Raw genomic sequence first — 22,274 nt, forward strand, 5'->3', positions numbered from 1 at the left:
CCGCCCCCGGCGTCCACTTCACCGACCACAGAACAAAACAGAGCCCAGCCTGCTCTGGGCCTTCCGCCAGTGAGGCTTACATAGTCCCCCGTTCTCTGCGGGAGTCCTGTGTTCCTTACCGGACCGAGTGGTGCTCAGGGCCCATATAAAATGGAAGATATTGAGGGATAGAGTTTTTACTTTGCAAAACAACTGCCTTTGATAAAGGCCCAAATAATAAAGCCCTTCGGATGATTGTCTTTGAGTTATGTTTTCTAGAACCTCTTAGGTTAAGCGGTGAAGTAGTTTGATTTGCAGACTTTTAAAATCCCTTTTCTACCTTAACCTATCAGTTCTCTACCCTGAAGGTGAATGTAACCTGAAATAATACTTTTCCTTTTGGGATGAATATACATTTAAAAAAGTTCACACCTGTCTTCCTCCTCCATGGAAGATGAGGAAGAAGTGGGTGCTGCTGTATGGATGCAGTGGGTGTATCAAACACTGAGAAGTTTCTTCTTACAAGGATTTTAAGCTAGAATTGTTGAGTCCATATGATGGTGGGCATGGGAGCATAACATTTGAGGAAATCACACTTATAGACAATCTTAACATATCAAAGTTCCTTTCTGATCGCTTTCTTAGATTTTTTGTCAAAAGGGCTCTGTCAGGGTTTTTTTTTTTTTTTTTTTAATGTTTTTTATTAATTTTTGAGAGGGAGAGAGAGTGGGGGAGGAGCAAAGAGAGAGGGATGCCCAGAATCTGAAGCAGGCTCCAGGCTCCGAGCTGGCAGCACAGAGCCAGACGCGGGGCTCGAACCCACGAACTACGAGGTCAGCTGAAGTCGGATGCTGAACCGACTGAGCCACCCAGGTGTCTCGCTTTCTTAGATTTTGAAGAAACGGTTCTTTGAGTTAGATGTCTGGCCTTAAGGACTATCCCTTTCTTCCTTTTTTTTTTTTTTTTAATTTTTTTTTTTCAACGTTTATTTATTTTTTGGGACAGAAAGAGACAGAGCATGAATGGGGGAGGGGCAGAGAGAGGGAGACACACAGAATCGGAAACAGGCTCCAGGCTCTGAGCCATCAGCCCAGAGCCTGACGCGGGGCTTGAACTCACGGACCGCGAGATCGTGACCTGGCTGAAGTCGGACGCTTAACCGACTGCGCCACCCAGGCGCCCCCCTTTCTTCCTTTTTTAAATATTAGTAGACATATTATTTATGAATTGCTGTCTGCCTCTAAAGTCAGATGAGACAAAGTCCTTACTTGGGTGAATATAACTTTACCTAACATGGGAACAGAATTTATTTTGAATGTGCTGTTTTTCTTAAAAATAATTTCTCATTAATGACAGGATAGACAGGTTTTTCACATTTGTGTTACTAACAGGGACAGTAGTTTTTGCTTTGCATGCTTTATTTTCTAGTTCATATGAGACTGATTTAATTGACGTTTGGTGTTGGTATTCTGGTGTGCTTGTTGTTCATCTAGAGAGGCCTTGTTGGCTGAGATGGGAGTTGCCATTCGAGAAGACGGAGGAACCCTGGGAGTTTTCTCACCGAAGAAGGTAGGACACAGTGTTGTGAAACTCCACCCAACAAAAGACAAACTTCCTGTTTGTCTGGGTCACTGAGGCACTTGCGGCCTTTTAGGGCTGGCCCCTCCTCCCTTCATTTCGTCTTGGGATTCGGCTTAATTTCAGAATTTCTAATTTCATCTTACAGTACAAAGGCAGCCTGGTTCTAAAATGCCTGTCATGTTTGCTGTTTAAAAAACAAAACGCAAGGCCGTAAATCTAACTTTCGGTCGCGATTCCATACGTTTACTCATGTGCATTGTTGCTTTCTTTTCAATTCCCAGCCTCTCATCTAGCATACCTTGCTTCAGTTTGGCTACTCTTTCTATGTAGATTTTCCCACAGATGCCCGCAGCCCTGATTTATAACTCTATGGAAGCAATTTCAGCCATTCAGGTTTGTTTAGAAAAATACCACTCAAGTTTGCTTCTTTAGTTTGTGTTACAGACGGTCATTGTACTGAGTAAAGCAATTCCTGTCCTCACCCTTGTAGCCTCCTCTGCTTTCTTCTTAGTTTAAAAAAATAAATAAATAAAACTCCAGTAGTTACCATCCTACGTATGTTATCATAGTTGTTAGGTAGTAGATACCTTGTAGCTAATTAGAATAGCGTGAGGTAGGTTTTGTTTTGGGTTTTGTTGTTGTTTTTTTTATTCTTTTACTGAGTTGCTTCCTAGTTATTGTTAGGTATTGGGAAACTATTATCAAATGATTATTTTTGTGTGCTTCTCATTTGACTGTAGTAATTAAACATAAATTGATTTATAAAGTAAATATATTCATGCCAGTAATAAGTGGTCCTTCATTTCAAATAACCCCAAATTGGCTATGAGAGATTCAAACATGTTCTGCAAGGCTCCGATGGTGATCTCTTTAGGTTGGCATTAGAGTGAGTGGGGACTTTTCCATTTTTGTTTTTAATATGATATGAAATATTCCTTGTTTTTGCTGGGATTCTTTTGGTTTGGTTTTTCTGTCAAGGTCACGTAATTTTTTAGAACTGGAACAATAATAACAGTATTTTGTCTGTCTGTATTGCCAGAGATCCCTGGTTTTCACAGTTTAGTAGTGTTTGCTTCGGTAAGACATTATTTATCAAGATATGACTTATGATTGTAGAGGTGTTATCAGTTCTACGTTTGATAGAATTTGTGCCTTTGTGTATCTTGAAAGATTTTACAACATCTTTCAGTGTAAAGAACTATATGGAAAAATTTGGTAACATCTTGTAAAAAAATGGCATTTAACACAAGTTATAAATAACTTGAATTAGCGTTGTGATATAAACAGCCCAGAATTCCAACTGAGATCTCTGTTTCCAAAGGTTTTTCTTGCTTTAATTTTATGCATCTTGTTTTAACTTTCTAGACTTCCTCAGGAGAGGAAGGGATACACCACTGGCCACATCCAGATGCGGTTTTAGAACCTGTTTCTGATATGTTAACTTGATTGTGGTAATCATTGCACAATGTGTATGTGTATTAAATTGACACATTGGACACCTTTAAAAAAACACGTTGTCTGACCTAAACATATACGATTTTGTCAGTCAGTCCTCAGTCAAAGGGGGGATGGGGTGGGAGAATACTTTTAAGGCAAGGGAAAATGAAACCTATTTCTAGGATGCCCTTTCTCTGAGGCCAGTGTCACGATAGACTTTAAAGAACAGTACCCACAGAGGACTTTGACTTTCTCAAACCAGCAGAGCTCTTAACTCCAGAGGCAGATGCTAATGTAGAGCTTTTCCTAATTTCTTTTTAATCATCTTTCTCATTTCCTGTTCTTAACTCACTCATCTGACTCTTCTTTCATTTTTCCACGTTTGCTGGCACTGTCTTGAGTAGATTTTGACCCCAAGACCATGTGACTTATTTTTGGATTCCAGTGGGGTATTTTCACCAAAGAAGGTTGGTTTTTCAAGGATTTTAGAAATATTAGAGTTAGATGAAGAGGACTTTTACAAGATGTGTATATTGTTGAATGCTGACAATTTTAATTTTTTCTTTAAAGTAGAGACTAATGAACTAAACAGAGTAATGGGGACCATGGAAGAAGTGATAAAAATTATAGAGGGAAGTGACAGGGGGTGTGGGGACATGTTTATAAAGTAAATGAAAAAATTAAGTATTTCTTGAGATTGTAGAAAGGGAAAATTGTTTTCCCTCCACCCTTCTGAATTCTTAGCTGAGAGCCCTGTAATAAGAGATTAATAAGAAAAAAACAAAAATAAGTTTATTAACATGTCTGCTTCATATGTGTGTGGGAGCTGCCCAGGGGGAAAGTGAGTGACTCCCCAAGAGGGCTTAGAGTTCAGACTTAAATGCCATGTTAGTAGGGAAAGGGGAGCAGGGACATAGGCCTCTCAGGAGGGAATGAATGATTTTTCAGGAAAGATGAAGGGGCCCTTGGGAGACTAGATGGGAAGTGTGATCGTTTGCGACAAAGTCTGTCTGGTGTCGATTTCTGGTCTCCTCTCTTGGGACAAGAGTCTATCCTCCCTGGTTGATGGACTCCCAGAGGGGCACAACAGCTGAGGTCCTTTAGGAGGACCTGTCTTGGGGTGGAGGCCGGGGGTGGGGGTGGGGGGGTGGGGAGGGGGTTTGTTCAAAGGAAGCCTCTCCCTGCGGTTGCTGTTTTTGAAGTGCCTTTAGCTCAAAATAATCAATATGTCAAAGTGGCCTGTTTTGTTCCCTTCAAGAATTTCATCCAGGTAGTTACAAAAATTGTGGTTAGCCCATCCAGAGAATCAACCTGTCTTTATTTTTCTTTTGTATTCTTTATGCTTTGACCTTCTCAAGAATTGGATCTTGTTCTTTATCCCAGAACTCATGGTTTTTGAATAGAATGTATTGGTGTAATTTGAGAAGGCTTAAAGAGAATGTTTTGTGTTTATAATGGAATTGCAACTAGGAATAAAAGATGTCCCTCACCTAGGGACTGTAGATAATCCAGGAAGCCATCAGCTTCCTGTAGGTCATTGTTCTTGTCACAGCCCATGCAGCGGTACTTGCTCCAGATTGATCATCTGTACCCTCTTTCAGACCCCACATCTGGTTAACCTCAATGAAGACCCACTCATGTCCGAGTGCCTGCTTTATTACATCAAAGATGGAATTACCAGGTATATTTGTTTCTTACAGTTACTTAATGTTTTCTGTTCTTTTCAATGATTGAATAACTAAAAGGAAGTTGTTTTTTGAAAAATTTGTTGTAATGATTTGCTTTTTCCTGTCTGAAATAGTTACAAACTCTCTTGTCTTCCCAAATTATATACGTACTTTAGTCATCTGAACCAGTTAACATGTAGTTTTCCCTAAACACCCTAAGTAAAATTTTCTTCTAACTTCTTGTATGAATTCATTAGGGAGGTTAGTTCACTCGTGTCTTTTTATAAAGCTGAGTGAGTTACGTTGATGTATCCTTGCTCCTTGGTTTCTTATTCTCACGTAGGGAGCTTGATCATATGTGAAAATAAAATTTGCAGTTGAAAGACTCCGATAAAAAGAAGCGATACCTTTTTTGTACATACCAAGGACTATTCTCTGGGAGAAAGAGGTTCATTGTTTCCAGTGCTTTTTGTGTCTGAATTTCCCTGGGAAACACTTTCCCTTGTGTTCAGGGTTGGCCAAGCAGATGCTGAGCGGCGCCAGGACATCGTGCTGAGTGGGGCTCACATTAAAGAAGAACATTGTATCTTCCGGAGCGAGAGAAACAACAGTGGGGACGGTGAGAGTTCCTGGCTTAGCTTTTCCAGCAGTCTTTTCATTCTAGGTTATTAGAAATCCCCAAGGCTTGGCATTCCCTGTCTCTTTCAGTGATATTTTCTCGTACGATCTAATATTTGGAAAATGGAGAAACCTGTGCTGCTTACAAATGCTGGGACGGACATAGCTATTTTACATGAAAATTGGCTGGACAAAAGGAGCCCTTTTGGGACTGCCAAGAACCGAGCAGGACAGAGGCAATTAGGCTTGGTCTTGAATGTTAATTAGTTAATAGACAAGTAAGAAAGGAACAAATATCCTGGGTAGTGGGAGATTTGAAGGACCTCTGATTTTAACCCAGTGGAACTTATTTTATCTAAAAGGGAAGAAAAAGTCAGTCTTGATTTTTGCCCAGGTTATTAACAAAACAATATTCTAATGGTATTTTTGTGCTATGTGATTCATTCCTTTAATCAGAATATTAGCTTTTGATCTTAAGTTTCTGGATAGTACCTGTATCTTAAGATTTCTGATAGTTTTCAGTTTTATGGACTGAACTCTCAGGTATTACCAAAACAAACATTTCCTGTCTTCTTCTGAGGCTTGTCCAATTCATTTAAATGTTTCTCTTAGCCGTATCCCTGGTTTGGGTCCCCCAGCGAGAGCTCCTGTGTAGATTCTCAGCCACTTGGTTGGTTGCAGGAATCGATTCTGGTTACCCTGGAAGTCATCGGCTTTCCATTGTCTTACTCCAGTGGTTTGTGATGCTAATACTAGTTTGTGTTCTTCTTAGTTATCGTGACCCTAGAGCCCTGTGAACGCTCAGAGACCTATGTAAATGGCAAGAGGGTGGCCCAGCCCGTTCAGCTGCGCTCAGGTGAGACCAGGAATGGTTTGAAGTCTTCAGTAAACAACATGTGGCTTGTGTGAGCAACTCTTTAATGTGTGACTCTTTGTTTGAAGAAGTGATAGCATTAGGATTTCTGTTCTTGTAAAACTCCAAACGCTGTCTTTTTGCACTAGGGAAAGGGAGGGAGAGTGAGGTTACTAACCTAGGTAAGCACCCTTTTAAAAAATGGCTTCTTAACCCTGTTTCTGTTTTTGTTCTAGGAAACCGTATCATCATGGGTAAAAATCATGTGTTTCGTTTCAACCACCCGGAGCAAGCACGGGCAGAGCGAGAGAAGACTCCTTCTGCGGAGACCCCCTCTGAGCCTGTGGACTGGACGTTTGCCCAGAGAGAACTTCTGGAAAAACAAGGGATTGATATGAAGCAGGAGATGGAGAAAAGGTGATGCACAAATATGACGTGGCCCACGTGACCATCACTTCTTTTAAACCTACAGTATGTAGCACGCATGAAACAGTCCAGTGATTTCACAATTTATTTTTTCCTCTCTTGTTTTTCTTCTCCTTGTAGGCTACAGGAGATGGAGATCCTGTACAAAAAGGAGAAAGAAGAAGCAGATCTTCTTTTGGAGCAGCAGAGACTGGTAGGAGGCCATCCTCAATCCTCTGTTAGGAAATGGGCGGCTTGCTCTGGTCCCTCCCATTCCACAGATGAGCACTCGCCCAAATGGCTTGTCCAGCTCTCACTGACACCATCTGCTATTCTCTCATTTCCTTAATGGAGAATGAACTTACATCTCCTCGTAGCCTTAGCCTGAGAAAGTGTCTATAAAGGTACGATGTTGTGCCTTTTATGTCTTAAAGTCAAATCGTTAGTTCTATCAAAACCAAGTGCTTTTTGAAGAACTATGGGAGCTTTTCTGGTAGCCTTTGCCTCCTGATAGTGGTTTTTGAGTATGCATCAGTGGTGGATCTTTTAATAATAATTATATTGAATATGGTGGGTGTTTGCCTTGGTTTTGTTTCTGATCACCTGATAGTACTAATTCTCTGCTCTTGGGCTGACTTGGGGATTGTTCTTATGCTGGGCAGACTTTTTTTTTTTCTTTTTTTCTTTTTCTTTTTTTAGTTAAACTGTGTCTAAAAGTGTTGCTGCACAGTTGCATGTGTTAATCCTTTTCTGTTCCCCTGCATGGAGTCTGAATTCTCAATAAGGGTCTCCGTGGCATGTGGGATGACAGTGGAAGCAGGGGCTCACAACCAACTCAAATAGTAGAAGGAAGCCTGGTTCCTCCAGGTTGAGAAAGGGTTCGGGTGAGCAGTCGAAAAGTTGGTTTAAGGTTGCAGCTTATACTGCTAATAATGGCTTTAGCATTTTATGATGTGAATTGATTCTCCAAGTTTGATAGAAACTGAATCGCATGGATAAATAAGTTGATCTAGTAGTTAGATTTTTGTTTTTAAGGTCATCCAGCTTTGGTTAACAAAGCCGTGGTCATAAGAAGCTTCTTGGCATTCATTTGATATGTAAGGAAAAGGTATAATAAACCTTTGGGTACAGTGGATACAGTGTAGAATTTTTAAGATTCATAGACTTCTTTTAAAATAAGGGGAGGTTAGGGAGAAAGCTGAGATACTGGTTTCTTCCCTCAGTGTAAAACACAGCATCTAAGATGCTGTGTGTAAACTGCAGCCTTATGGTGATGCTCTGCTTTGGAGAAGAGAGGCTGGTCGTTGTTGCTAACTGGGCCAGAAAAGCCAAGGGCTTGAGCTAAAGCAGCCTTTCCCAGGGCAACTCATTTCTTAGGCCTGGCAGTGGGTTAAATCAGTTAGTTTGTTATCTTGGAAACTATAGTGAAGTCCAAGAAAGAATGGATTGTAGGAATAAATCACATGTTTGGGGCAAGATAATAGCAGTGTTTGAGTCCCTTCACGAAGCCTAGTCAACATTTAGTTTTTAATGAAAACAGAAGGAATTTGGCTACCGTATGATTAGGGGTTTGAAAGGTTTGTGACACATGAGGAGCCTTTTATCTTCATAATGTATGATTTAGTAACATGCCTCTGATGGTCTGTTACAGATCACATGAGGACAGGTATCATTAAGCTGTGTGTGTTATTAACAGTAGTGCCTTGTATTTCTATAGTGCTTTGTAATTTACAGAGAGTTTTAACATCCATCAGGTTTTTTTTGTTTTGTTTTGGTTTTTTTTTTTTGATTTCTGGAATAGCCCTCCCTGGTAGGCGTGTGTGTAAATAAAGTGAGTAATATTACTTCCCATTTATAGTTGAGTAAACCAAGGCTAAAAAAAGTCTGTCTTGCCCATTCTTAAACACCTGTTAAGTCACGGGTCTGACGCTTCACCTTGGGTCTTCTGAATTGCTTCCGTTTTCTGTTCTGTTTAGAAAGAGCAGTGCCTCTTCCCCAGCTGGGAGTCTTGTTGAAATGCAGATGCTGATTCAATAGGTCTGGGGTGGGACCTGAGGTCCTTCATTTCTAACAAGCTCCCAGGTGATGCCAGTGCTGCTGGGCCGGAGACCAGCCTTTGAGTAAAGCAGGTGAGAGAGATGATGATGGCTGGCGTTCTCCATAACCAAGAGCTGATAGTCCTTCTTTGCTCTGAAATAAAGATGCTGACCATTAAGTAAAGAGAAAGTAAATGTGTCTAAGACCTATTTCGTTTCCAGGGGACATACTTAGTCTGCAAGTAGGTCCTGGTTGTCATCTGTTCTGTGTATCTCAGAGCAGGTTAGGATCTCAAGAGCAGCTACTCAGAGCAGGGAGGCTGCTTTCCTCCCTTAAGTCCAGCTGTCTGTTCCACTCATGTTTCTTGTCCTCAAGAGGAACTGATTCCTAATGCCTTAGCTTAAAGAATATCTAGCAGTAACAATACTGAATGGAAAGTGTATTTTTATGACCCCATATTGGTCAACAAACAGATATATTTTGAATGCACCCTATGAATAAACATTGAGAGGATATAAAGGAATTCTTATGCAGTAAAATTGTATTTAATATTGTAATGTAATCATTTTGAATAATGACAGCCTTAAAAAATGGAGTTCAGGCTCATAAGTATCGTATTACGATAGTTCCCCAAATGCGTCACATTGTCACATTGCTGAACATTCTCTTATAGTTAGTGCTCTGTTACATACCTGGTCCTTTTTGTGCTTGCTTTTTTTACACATGTGCTTTAGGTATCTTCTCTCTTCAATTTGCATAGGCTTCTTGCAGAGTCTCTTACGGAGGCCTTTGCATTTGGGATTTAATGAAGGCAGAAGCAGCATTTAGTGACGTGAATTTGCCAGACCCGAGTAGTTTTTCCAACCCTGCAATAAGTCAATCTCAATATCTTTAAATCTTTTTTGACATGAGATAGGGTTTATACCTTGGCACATAAACTTTGCATACAGAATATTTAGTGTCATGGTCAGTACATGATAGGGGGGCTTTAAGAACATATCCTACAAAGTCAATACGACAGTATTTTAAGAAGAAGGAAAATTATGGCCACTTAGTTTAATTTGAGTTGTTTTGGATTTATGTAGACTTTCTTGTTTATATGTTTTATTTATGATTTTTTATAACATGAATATATTTTATTTCTATTAGAGTTAACAGACCTAATCGTTGTCTCTCAAGCATGATACGAAAGCAGATTAGAATATTTGTTATTTCATAGATAGGTAGTATTCATTTTATCCTTAAGCAATCTTAAAAGGAAAAGAGAAGAAGCCAGGGTGGGGGTGGAGTGATAGTTGTCAATTATGTGGGAACAATCAGAGTTGATGTTCTGTAAAATATAGTTTATACATATTGATAAGAAAACCTTTTTAAGAGTCAGACATACTTTATTCTCTAATGTTTGTTAATGTTCTCTTTTATCACTTAAGATTAGCCATTCTGAGGTTTACACTAAAAATGAAAAAAAATAGCATAGAGTCTATAAATTTAGCTCTTTTTTTTTTCTTTTTTAATGTTTTCAATGTTTATTCAATTTTGAGAGACAGAGAGAGCACATGGGGGGAGGTGCAGAGAGAGAGGGAGAGAGGGAGACACAGAATCCGAAGCAGGCTCTAGGCTCTGAGCTGTCAACACAGAGCCCGACATGGGCTCACGAACTGCGAGATCATGACCTGAGCCGAAGTCGGACGCTTAACCGACTGAGCCACCCGGGCGCCCCTGTGTTTTCTCTTGTTAAATTTTCAACCAGGTAGGATTTATAGATGGGTTTAGTACCCATTTATTGACCAACAGAAATAATAGATCAACAGCTCCAAATTCAGGGGCCAAATTGTTACCATTATTGTTAAAAGTTATTTTTTAGAAATAACTGTGCATATAAAGTAACTGCATAGAAGTCTTTGGCCTAGAAAGCAAGATACTATTTGCTAGAGATAATTGTGGTAATCACAGCCAAGTAAAAGAGAATGCTGAGATTCTTTTTTTTTAACTAGACCATCCTGAACTCTTCTAAGTGAAAAGTTTCTTTTCCAAGGAATAGAAAGAATTCCCGAATAGAAATTCTCCCATAATCCTATCCATCGTAGGGAATTCTAAATCCAACATTGCTTTCACTTGGATCCGTGTTATCAGGATGTGCTCTTGTTAGTTAAGAACAGTTGGTTAGTATCCAGATAGCCGTTGAAGACTAGTTAGTTGTTTTAGGCCCAAGTCCAAACAGCAGCCCGACTACCCAACTAAAGTTTTTGAAGAGGTAAAGTGCAAGCTAAGTATGAAAGAGTTAGAGACAGCATTTTAAAGTGGATCCATTTTTGCATGAGCAGAATATAATCTTTCTGTTTCATGTCTTGATAGGAAGAGTTGTCATTTAAAGTGATATTCCTCAAATAGCTAGAAATGCCATGGGTTTTCCTAAGGAGAAAACATCTTTAGGTTGTAGTAAAATATTACTTGGGGAATTTTAAATGATGTGTAATGAAAAGTATATTTGCCTAGCTTAATTTATGTTCTGGAAATTTATTTCTTAAAAATTTGGAGGTGAAGTGTTTGTTGGTTTAAGTGTGTGAAAACAAAAAAAGCAGACCCACCATAAGGATCCTTTTCTTCTGCTTCCTGTTCTCCGGGTAACGAGTGTCAGTTGCACAGACGTAGTGCATCAGTTTGGCATGACAAGAAAATAGCGACTCCAGGACGTACTTGTGGAAGGACTCCTATCAAAACCCTCTTGTCTTCTAGAAAAACAGTTTGGTTGATAAGAAGCTCACGTGGTCTGCCAGTAGGGATTCATTTTTAACATCATCCCTGTTTGCTTCTTTTTCTACCTTCTCATCTTCTAACTTTTTTCTAGGGCTGCTCTTTTTAGTAAAGCTAAACAAAACGTGGCATCCTACAGCCTTACTAACCTTTGTTAATCCGCCTGCTCGTCACATCTTGTATGGCATCTGTGCTCACTCGTGGGGGAGAGAGTTTCTGGAAGAAGCAACAGCAATAACCAAGGCAAATGTGGGGAAGTGGCTGCATGGGCGTTAGCATGTATGGGGCATAGGTTTTACTTCATTTTCCCAAGATGGTGGAGATGTCATTTCACGGCATTTTGTTAAATAAAAACTTCACATGACCTTAGAGGGAAAGGTCACTGTGTCAGTCCTCCTAAGAAATTGGATTGCAGATTTCATCACTTAAGCTAGAAAGTGGGAATTTGCATTAGTGTTACTAAACAAGCAAATCTTTATATTAATGATCTTTATATACATATGTCTTAATAAACGTACACACCATTTAGGGGTTTTTTTGTGTTTTTTTGTTTTTGTTTTTTTAGTTTTACTTATTTATTTTTGGTTTTGGTTTTAAATTTGGTTAAGGCTTTTTGGCTAGTTTTTTCTTCAATTTGATTTTCCTTTTTTACATTTTAATTTTGGTTATTTTGGGGCCATTTTTTGATTTTGTTTTTCCAAAGGACGCGGATTCTGATAGCGGGGACGATTCTGACAAGAGGTCCTGCGAAGAGAGCTGGAAACTGATTACTTCTCTGAGAGAAAAGCTACCTCCCAGCAAGCTGCAAACCATTGTTAAAAAATGTGGCCTCCCTAGCAGTGGGAAGAAACGAGAGCCAATTAAAATGTATCAGATCCCCCAGAGAAGGCGCCTGAGTAAAGATTCCAAGTGGGTCACCATCTCAGATCTTAAGATTCAGGCTGTAAAAGAGATATGCTATGAGGTTGCGCTCAACGATTTTAGGCACAGTCGGCAGGAGATTGAAGCCTTGGCCATTGTGAAGATGAAAGAGCTTTGTGCCATGTACGGGAAGAAGGATCCCAACGAGCGGGACTCCTGGAGGGCAGTGGCCAGGGATGTCTGGGACACTGTTGGTGTAGGGGATGAGAAGATCGAAGACATGATGGCCAGTGGTAAAGGTGGGACTGATGTAGATGACCTCAAGGTTCATATTGACAAACTGGAAGATATTTTGCAGGAAGTGAAAAAGCAAAACAACATGAAAGATGAGGAAATAAAAGTCTTAAGAAACAAAATGCTCAAAATGGAGAAAGTCTTGCCACTGATTGGATCTCAGGAACAGAAAAGCCAAGGAAACCACAGAGCAAAGGAACCCGTCGGCGCTGGTGTCAGTAGCAAGTCTGAGAATGACGGAAGCAGAGGGGACAGTGGAGAACTTGAGAAAGAGGAGCGCGTCTCCCAGCTGATGAACGGGGATCCGGCTTTTAGACGTGGACGTCTGCGCTGGATGAGGCAAGAACAAATCCGCTTTAAGAATCTGCAACAGCAGGAGATAGCAAAGCAGCTCCGTAGGCAGAACGTACCTCATAGGTTCATCCCTCCTGAGAACCGGAAGCCCCGGTTCCCCTTTAAGAGCAACCCTAAGCACAGAAACTCTTGGAGCCCTGGGACCCATATCATCATAACAGAAGATGAGGTAATAGAGCTGAGAATCCCAAAAGATGAAGACGGAAGGAGAGGGAATAAAGAGGAGAGCCAAGAAAAGGGGAGTAGAGCAGCTCCTAAGGATCCCCAGTTACCATGGGGCTCTCAGGGCACGCGAAGTCAAGATCACATCCAAGTCAGCAAGCAGCATATTAATGCCCAACAACAGCCACCTCAGTTACGCTGGAGAAGCAACTCTCTCAATAACGGCCAACCGAAAAGTACACGCTGCCAGGCATCTGCCTCCTCAGAATCGTTGAATTCCCACAGTGGTCACCCCACTGCCGATCTGCAGACTTTCCAGGCAAAGCGCCATATTCATCAGCACCGTCAGTCTTACTGTAATTATAACACTGGAGGTCAGTTAGAGGGCAGTGCAGCCAGTTCCGTTCAGAAGCAGACTGACAAACCCAACCACTGTAACCAGTTTGTGACACCTCCGAGGATGAGGCGCCAGTTTTCGGCACCCAATCTCAAAGCTGGTCGAGAAACCACAGTGTAAATTACTGGACAAACTTGAAATCTTGGTGGAGGAAACAGGCAATGTTGTTAGCTCACGATTTGAGTTGGTTCTAGCCTTGGCCTTGAGTTCCTGCTATTTACATGATGGTTTTAATGTTGCGTCCCTACAAATCTTAACTGATTTTAATATTGTTAAAACTTAAAACACTGGTAAACGTTTCGGCACCTCCCTTTTGTTTGCATGCCACATAAATGGGCAGTTTCTGGAATTTTGGACAAAACACTGAGACCTCCCTTATTTTTCCGAGACTTTCCTCCTTTCTTGGTGCCTAGATAATACACTTACTTACCCAGGCTGGTCTGGTTTTGGTGCAAGTTTGTTATGTTTTTATAATGCCTACAAACTGATCTGATATCCAGAAAGACCTGCCTCTCTGGGTTAATGCAGACATTCTAAAGGGGAACTTGACATACAGAATTCAATGTCTTTTATTTCCCCGTAGATGTTAGTTGTTAGTTTAATAACATGCTGGACACAGCTTTGGGTTTCCCATCCACGTCTGTTCCTGTCTTTAAATACAATTGGAATTTCATAAGCCAAAACTAAATGTCTTCGGACATGTTTTATAGTACACAGCTTTGCATCCTTCTGCAGAACTTCCCCCATCTTCTTCTTCTTCTACCGTGTTTTACACAGAATTGCTTCAGTAGGTTTGTTTCGCTTTGGTTGTTTTTTCTTTTCTTTTCTTTTCTTTTTTTTTTTTTTTTGAAGTATCTCAGTATGTGTATGAAATTTATCGTAATACTGAAATCTTTAAATTGGCACCGTTTCTGGATTTGTTTGTAGTTTGCTTTTTGAAGTTTAACACATCATTTCTTACACACACGCACACACACACACACACACACACACGTTCACACTCTGAACTGTTCACCAAAATCAGGCCGACAAAATACTTGTATGTGCTTTGAGCAGTATGTATAAGTTCACAGGGAGGTTATTTGGTGGAGAGAGGGAAGAAGTTGGACATGGGGAGAAGGCCACACAACATGTGACTCTGTGCCACTTATTTTCAGTAGATGATGATATCATGAAATAAGTTAACTTTGGTTGGATTGAGAATAAAGGAGATGATGTGTAATAAACTATTCTTTGCTTAACAGTAGTAATGCTCACAGATGCTCAAGCAAGGGAAGAGAAGTCCTCATGAACATTTATTGTATCAATACCTCATTTTACTGTGTTGTGGTCTCAGTTTGCCTCACTGGAGAATCCACTAAAAACGATGGATTTTAATGGGAAGAAAAGAATAGTTTTCTACATCCTTCCTCATCTCTTGAACTTATCGGCAACTTTTTTAAAGGCGGTGCAAAGAGCCAGAGATGTCTGTGATAACTGCCTGACTTCGCGCTGATGACTCCTAAGTCACGGGGGTCACCTGCCCAACACTCGTCTTCCAGATGGTGTGGAATTGCAGCCAACATAGCAATTAGCATTCATGGAAGCCTTTGAGATTGTGATTAGATGGTTTTCTTTTCCTTTGCGTGTGGGCACAATGCCTTATTAGAACACATTATTTTTAACCATAGTATTTTATTTTATTTTATTTTATTTTTTTGCTTCTAAGAAAATGCTTTCTTAATGCACAGAAAGTTGCTTCTGATTAACGTCGGGGACGTTTTTGCTTTCGTAGCTAGAACAGTTCTAGTCTTCAACTGAGGTTTGATGGCATATTAGACAGATTCGGGTGAATGATGTTTGTAACGGGTGGACTCCTTTGAGATGCCAACGTCCTGTACCATGTGGCTTGAATGAACTCAGTAGGCTACTTCAGATCAGTCACTTCAGCGCATCTTGTGTAAGCCCTGCTTGTTCTTCTTTATTATTCTTAGATACATTCTTAGATATATTAATTATTCCTTTCCCTTCTTGCAAAAAATTCATTTTCTACTACAGGTTTCTCCCGCTATCCGAAAGTAGAGTGTTTCTGTGAAACTTTTCCTAAGCTGAAACGGTGTAAAGTGAAGAAGCCATTACCATTGATTTATATGGGAAAAGTTCTGAGGGTTCCCAGGCTCAAAAAAACAACCTCTCTCAGGCTTTTCTGATACGTATGACACATCTTGCTAACGGATGCACGGGATAGATCAAGATACAGCACAGGTGCTCACAGACACAGTTCGGAGTCCGGCAGCTTGACACCAAGCTTCTGTGTGTGTTTCCCCAGGAAGGAGCTCGGCGGGGCCGCCAGCTGCTTGGGATGTGGGCGCCACCTCTGATGGCTGGCTGCAAAACAAACGCACTGAACGCGGGTTTTCATAAAAGCGAAAATCCTCTTTGGATTTCTTTCAGTTAGCGAAAACAGGTATCAACATAGGTCTTCATAAAAGCAAGTGGCATAACACAGACTTTCGAAATGTGGGGAAACCTGTGTTAATACCAGTAATAATTGGCCGAGCTTTCATCCGTGTAGCAAAAGTGGGCTCTCGTTTCCCTAACTCGAAATAGGATAGGATAGGCCCATAGAGTTTTTCACTTTTATGGTGGCCTTTTAATCTCGTTGTGAGCAGTTGCCTCCCTTTCCCACTAAGTAACGGGGTGACTTTCTACTGGTGATCAGGTGACACTATAGAATGAGAAGTAATACAGCATTTTCATTTACAAATGTGGGTTGTGGTAAGCACTGTACCCACACCAATATTCCAAAGAATTAGGTTTGTGTTTGTGCTTCATCTGCTGACCTAGAGGCCCTTGTATTGCTAAAATGTTTAGATACCTAAAGGAGCCCTTGATTTCAGATGACCAGAAAGAAATGAACCGAGGTTTGACTGATTGCCACACATGTCCCCTCCTGCGTTTCAGAGCAGATGTTTGTCTTAGAAAACAACTTTGGGTGAATACAGCTATTTCCTTGACTTTTTAACTAAATAAGCTATTGGTGTCATGCTTTTGTGAGCAATTGGCGTAGCCCGTATTGTTTTGTTTTTAAATTTGACAGTATCTCTGCCTAAGCTTAAATAGTACGTGAGCAAAGAGAAATGGTCATCATTAAACCATTATTGTATTACTGAAGTATTCATAGCTATTTTCATAGAAAAATGGGCGGAACTGTGCTACTGAAATTACATAATGGTCTGACAATTATGGGAATGTAAAGGAGTGCTAATTAATTAGTATAATTTTACACACCACAATGATATTCCCTGGAGAGTTCAAGACAGTCTGTTCATCTAATAAGTCTAAACCAAAGGGCTTTTCCTCTATTTTTGCCTCTTAATTCTTTCTAGCACTTCAAATTGTTTCTCCACTCACTGGAGACGCAGTGATTGGGGATCGTTTTTTCCATCGAAGTGACTTGAAGTGACCTCTCGTGCTTTAGGTGCAGGTTGATGCTGAAAAGAAACACAACACAGCAGAGTCTGCCACACTGATGTCTGCCTTAAAGGCTCTCAGACTGCAGGAAGTTACATAGATTTCCTGTGGTCAGCTGCTGTAACCCCGTGCCTGACTGGTCCTTAATAGGCTTGCCTTAATGATTTGCGCACAGGACTGGGAGGAGGGGAAGACGCTGCGTCCTTGTGTGCCGTAGTGAAGATGCCTTCTTAGGTGCAGCGCAGAGCCAGCATCTGTCCTGTACTGGTAGAGCCAGAGTCTGCGTTGCGAGCAGTTTTCATACTTGTCCAGTTTATGTCATCTTTCCAAGGTTTCAAAATCTGCTCTAGGATACTTAGTTTGAACCACTCTAGGTTGTGAAATGTATTGGTTTCCTGCCATCGTTACTGTAAAAAGAAGTTGTGAATCTTCTTGTTAATGAACTATGGATTTCTCCCCCAATTTCTAAAATAAAATGCTTGAAGGTTGTCTGTGAGTGTTAAGACCTACCTTTTCAGAAAGGGAGAGTTTAGTTTGTAATGTTAAAAAAATAAAGTCCTCGTTCAATAAAAGCTGAAACCGTCTTTTAAGAGTGTGATTCCTCTCTGATGTGGGAAGAAAGAAAAGTGAAACAGGGTGCTGCTAATTAAGTCTGGTCTTGACTTTTATTTATTCCAATTTCATATGAAGATGGTGGCAAACCACATTTTTTTAAAATATATTTCTGTACCAGCTTGATTCATCTAAAGCTTTTGCTTCTGTGGCCCTTTCCTGTTTATCTGAATTCTATCTTACATGGGATCTTTAACCCCTGTTCTATGCCATATTTTATTTAAATAAAAACTTGTGTAGTGTAAGTTGAGTTTAACTGTAACGGTGGTTTCAATCTTTTTGTCATATAAGCTGAAAGTTTTAAAAATGAAATAGTATAGTTCCTTTCACATGGGTAGACACTAAATTTCTGAAAAGCTTTCAATAGCTCTGTTTGGCTTTTCTGTTTCCCCTTAATCGCTGCTCTTCTCCACCCAGAGTATTTAGTGGTGTGCTAGAAGGGACACAGGACGAAGCGGAACAGTTTTCTGGAGTGGGCCGTCAGTCTTTTAAATTTTTTTTTTTTTCAACGTTTATTTTGGGGACAGAGAGAGACAGAGCATGAATGGGGGAGGGGCAGAGAGAGAGGGAGACACAGAATCGGAAACAGGCTCCAGGCTCTGAGCCATCAGCCCAGAGCCCGACGCGGGGCTCGAACTCACGGACCGCGAGATCGTGACCTGGATGAAGTCGGACGCTTAACCGACTGCGCCACCCAGGCGCCCCTGGGCCGTCAGTCTTAATGATCCTGTGGACGTGATACTATTTTTTTTATATTGAAGAACAGCACAATCGTGTATTATTATGGAGTAGAATACAAAACCCACACGAGGCTCTTTCTCCCCCGTAAGTTTTTAATATGAAGTTTGGAACTTGAGAAAAATACTATACTTGGATTGGTCTGCTTCTGGCCTCATACTCTGCCCCTTAAAGTACTTTGTATTTCTCTGCTCTTGGACAAACTGGTGGAAAAGTGGCCAAGACCTGATCATTTCTAGGGCGACACACCCGATCCCAGTGCAGTATGATGTGCTTAGTGATAGTCGTGTGCGCAAGGGTAGAGTGGGGAAAGGTGTTTGAAGGAGGCGGCCCTGAGTCCAGAGCAGCGTCCCAAAGCACAACTGGGAATTTCTCCCAAGTGAACAATGGCAGGGTGAGCGAGGAAGCCTGTCAGGTCCAGGGGTACTGCGAGCAGCTTGAGGCGGTCAGAAGAGCAGCTGTGCTGAGCAGCTGTGCGTCAGGGAGGGGTAAGAGAGGAAGGGGGTTGGGGAGGGGGAAGGGCCAGGTCGTGGTATGCTCAGAGGTGGGCATTTTATCTTGAGTGTGATAGAAAGCTACCAAATGATTTTATACAGGGAGACTGCGTGATTAGATCCACCTTTTAGAAATGATTCAAGTTTGGGTTGGAAGGAGGCAAATTCAGAGCCCAGTGCTCCAGTTCGGAAGTTGCTGCACGGACTAAATGAGAAACGAAGCTTTCCAAACAAAGGCCGGGACGGTGGAGAGCGGGAAAGACTCTGATAGACTACTGGAGGTGGAATCAGCAAACAGATCAGTCTGTGGATGGGATAAACCTGCGTATACAACCTGAAAGGTGATGAATGCTCTCACTTGGATCGTGGTTGGAAAGTAAACGAGACCAAGAGGATACTGGGGGACTGGGAGAAAATAGGAGCCACTCAGGCCTAAGAGTAGGTGTCGTGGGATCCCTGGAGGGGGAGGTCTGGGGCTGCGTCCTCACGGTGCTGCAGGTGGTGAGCAAATTTAGGGGTTGACACGGGATGTGGCTCTCTCCCTTCCGGCTACTGCTTGCTAATTATAATCTGCTGTCAGAAGAGGAAGGTAATATTAGCAAAAGGAGCCGAGTCTGTAGTGTCAAAGACAGACCTAACCAGAACCCCCGGAATGGTGACCTTGTTTGCACCCTAAATGCTACCTCCTCAGAGATGCTCCAGTGTGGCACCGTCCTCTCTTCCTGGGAGTGCTGCAGCGGCCTCCTAACTTGTCTCTTTGCTTCCGTCCTGGACTCCCTAAGCCACCGTCCACACAGCAACCAGCATCATCTTGTAGAAACAAACATCAGATCGTATCAGTAGTCTCTGGTGGCTTCCCCTTGTGCTTTTAAAATCTGAACTTCTTACCATAGCCCACAAAGCTTTCCATGTTCTGGCCGCTTGCCTGCCTCTCTGACTTCATCTTGTAACATTCCCACACGGCAAGCACTTTGGACTGTTTGTCCCCTGAACGTGCCGAGTTTGTTCCCCCCTTGGGCTCTTGCACTTCTTCAAGACTGAAATCCTTCCTCGACATGTTTAGCTCCTCTTCCAGATCTGCGCTCACATGTCCTTTCCCTGCCCCAGACCCTCCTCCCCACCCCAGGCCGGCTCTCACAGTTTTGATAATGATGACCTATAGTCCTTTGTGCCTGTTTGGTTCTCGAGTGGGAGTATAAACTCACCTGGAATAAGTCCCTTATCTGTCTTGTGGGCTCCACCTTTCATCTGTACACCTCGTCCAGAAGAGCCAGAAGAGCCGTTCGGAAATGAGAGTGTGCATCAGAACTCCCTGGGGGCTTGGAAGAGCACAGATTCCTGGGCCCCACCTCCAGAGTTTCCGATTCAGGAGGTCTGGGGTGGGACCTGATAATCTGCATCTCTGGTAAGTTCCCAGGCGGTGGTGATGCTGACGAGGCTGGACCAGCACCCACGTCTGAGAACCACTGATGTAGAACAGGGGTTGGCAGACTTACTGTGTAAAGGACCAGATAGTGAATATTTTAGGCTTTGTGGGCCCAACGGTCTCTGTTGCAACCACTCATCTCTACTGTTGTAGCTGAATAGCAGCAAAGGAATGGACGTGGCTATGTTCCAGTAAAACTCTATGTACAAAACATAGGCGGTGGACCGGATTTGTCCCCTAGGCTGTAGTTTGCCAACCCTGATCTAGAAGATGGTCGTCTTGGGGGAACTTCCACTGGAAGCTTAGTGCGTGAGTCCGTAACTGATCTAGAAGACAGGTATGTGCCAGATGCTGGTGATCCCACGGTCAACGACAGATTCCCCGCTCTCAGGAAGTTCACAGCTGTGGATGAGACAGCCGTTAGACGAACAGTCACACCAGTAGTTATACGGCAGGCTCGTGACAAATGCTAGGAGGGAAAAATGTAAGATGCTCTGGAAGTTTACCACCAGGAGACTCTGGGAAGGAGAGGCAGCCTTTCCTTTGCTCTCATCTGATGACCTCTGTGTTGCTACCCTGAGAAAAAGAAGCGATCTTAAGAAAACCTGCTTTTCTACCCACTTCTGGTTCTGCATGCATCCGTCGTGCATCCTTCCCTCCTGTTGGTGGATGAACTGGCCTGGCTCCTCCCCAAGCCCCGCCCATTTTCCCTGCACTCCATCTTACGTCACCTTCTCAAGAACTCCCTGTACGTTCAGCCCTTCTCTTGTACATCTTCATTCGAGCATGGCTTCATTTCACCACTTTCAAAACACTCCATGTTGCCCGAGAGCCTCCACTCCATTTCTCTGTTGCCTGGTGTAGAAGTGTGCCTGCAAAGAGTGCTCTGTAATGTCCCATTCGTCCACCCCCCCGCCCCCCGTTACTTCCTTTTATTGTTTCTTCTCCCCATTCTTGCGTGAACTCGCTCTGTAGTCAGACTCTTGTCCCATGTCACCCCACTGAAGCCACTCGTCTCAGGGCCACCAAAGATCTCCACAGTGGTGGTGATAAATCCAGTGGTGTTCTCTCAGTCCTCTGCCCTGACCTGAAGATGCCACACACAGCTATGAGCTGACGACCTCATAGCTGACTGGCATCTGACGGTTAACCTATCTAAACTGGAGCAATCAGCTCAGGCCAAATCCCAAGCGCCGTCCTCAGTTTCTCCTTTTGTTCTCACACCCCATGACCACATCATCAGTAGGTCATACTTCCTCTACCCGTGAAGCATACCCCAGCCCCGTTCTCTGATAACCACCTTTACTGCTGACCCCCTGGACCTCCTACCACCATCTCCCTCAACATTGCCGGGACAGCGTCATGACTGCCGTCCCAGGCTGTTCTCCACAGAGAGTGACGTTAAAACATACGCTAGACCCCTGTTACTTCCCAGCTTCCAAACTGCCCAGTGGCTTCCCTCAGAATGAAATCCACAGTCCTTACCATGTCCTGTAAGGCCGTCCGTCACCCAGTCCCCGTCTGCCTCCTTCACAACTGCTTTCTCACTCCTCCACTCCACCCACCCAGGTTTCCTTGTTTCTCCTTAAAACAAGAAAAGGTCCTCCTTTCTTTCTAGGACCATCGTACTTGTTGTTAGTTCTACTTTGATTGGGATCCCCACCCCCCCACCACTCCCCTCAGAGATCTCAGCCTCCCTGCTTAGATCTCTGACTAAAGGTGGTCCCTACAGAGAGACGTCCCCTGACCACCTAACCTAAAAGTCTTCCTCCTGCCCTTCTCTCCTCCCTATTACCTATCTGCCAGCCTTTGTTTTCCTTCATAGTACTTCTCTCCACCAAAACCAGGGTGTATCTTGTGTCTGTTTACTATTGATTGTCTGTCTCTCCCTCCCCAGGGAGACTTTTGTCTCATTGACCACTATATTCCTAGCACCTGCATGTAGCAGGAGAGGGTAGTGGTGAAAGGACCGTGCCCTGGAGTCCCGTTGCTTGAGTTCAAATCCCATATCCGTGCTTGCCGACTCCGATCTTTATAAAATTAGTTAACTTTTTTATGCCTTTTTCTTCTTTAACATGAGGGTGACAGTAGTACCATTCTCAGGGTTATTAGGAAGATTCAGATAATTTATGCAAAAACATTAAGAACAGTT

At 42.4% G+C, this 22,274-nt stretch overlaps 1 protein-coding gene across 29 annotated transcripts in view; it reads left to right on the forward strand.

Moving 5' to 3' along the window:
- KIF1B (kinesin family member 1B) overlaps positions 1 to 22,274 on the forward strand; it is a 146,413-nt gene that overhangs the window by 72,246 nt on the left and 51,893 nt on the right. For 15 of the 29 annotated variants that reach the window (XM_086715637.1, XM_086715639.1, XM_086715643.1 and 12 more), the window contains 6 exons: positions 1,473 to 1,548; positions 4,599 to 4,678; positions 5,177 to 5,283; positions 6,055 to 6,138; positions 6,372 to 6,552; positions 6,682 to 6,754. In XM_086715637.1, coding sequence (XP_086571763.1) covers positions 1,473 to 1,548; positions 4,599 to 4,678; positions 5,177 to 5,283; positions 6,055 to 6,138; positions 6,372 to 6,552; positions 6,682 to 6,754 — 601 coding nt within the window. Of the gene's footprint in view, positions 1 to 1,472; positions 1,549 to 1,890; positions 1,954 to 3,401; positions 3,465 to 4,598; positions 4,679 to 5,176; positions 5,284 to 6,054; positions 6,139 to 6,371; positions 6,553 to 6,681; positions 6,755 to 12,034; positions 14,629 to 22,274 lie in introns of those variants that run through there. The other 14 variants (XM_086715627.1, XM_086715631.1, XM_086715632.1 and 11 more) reach the window with 2 other exon arrangements.

This window comes from Puma concolor, chromosome C1, assembly GCF_028749965.1.
Source record: "Puma concolor isolate L17-30 chromosome C1, mPumCon1.1.hap2, whole genome shotgun sequence".
NCBI lineage: Eukaryota > Metazoa > Chordata > Mammalia > Carnivora > Felidae > Puma > Puma concolor.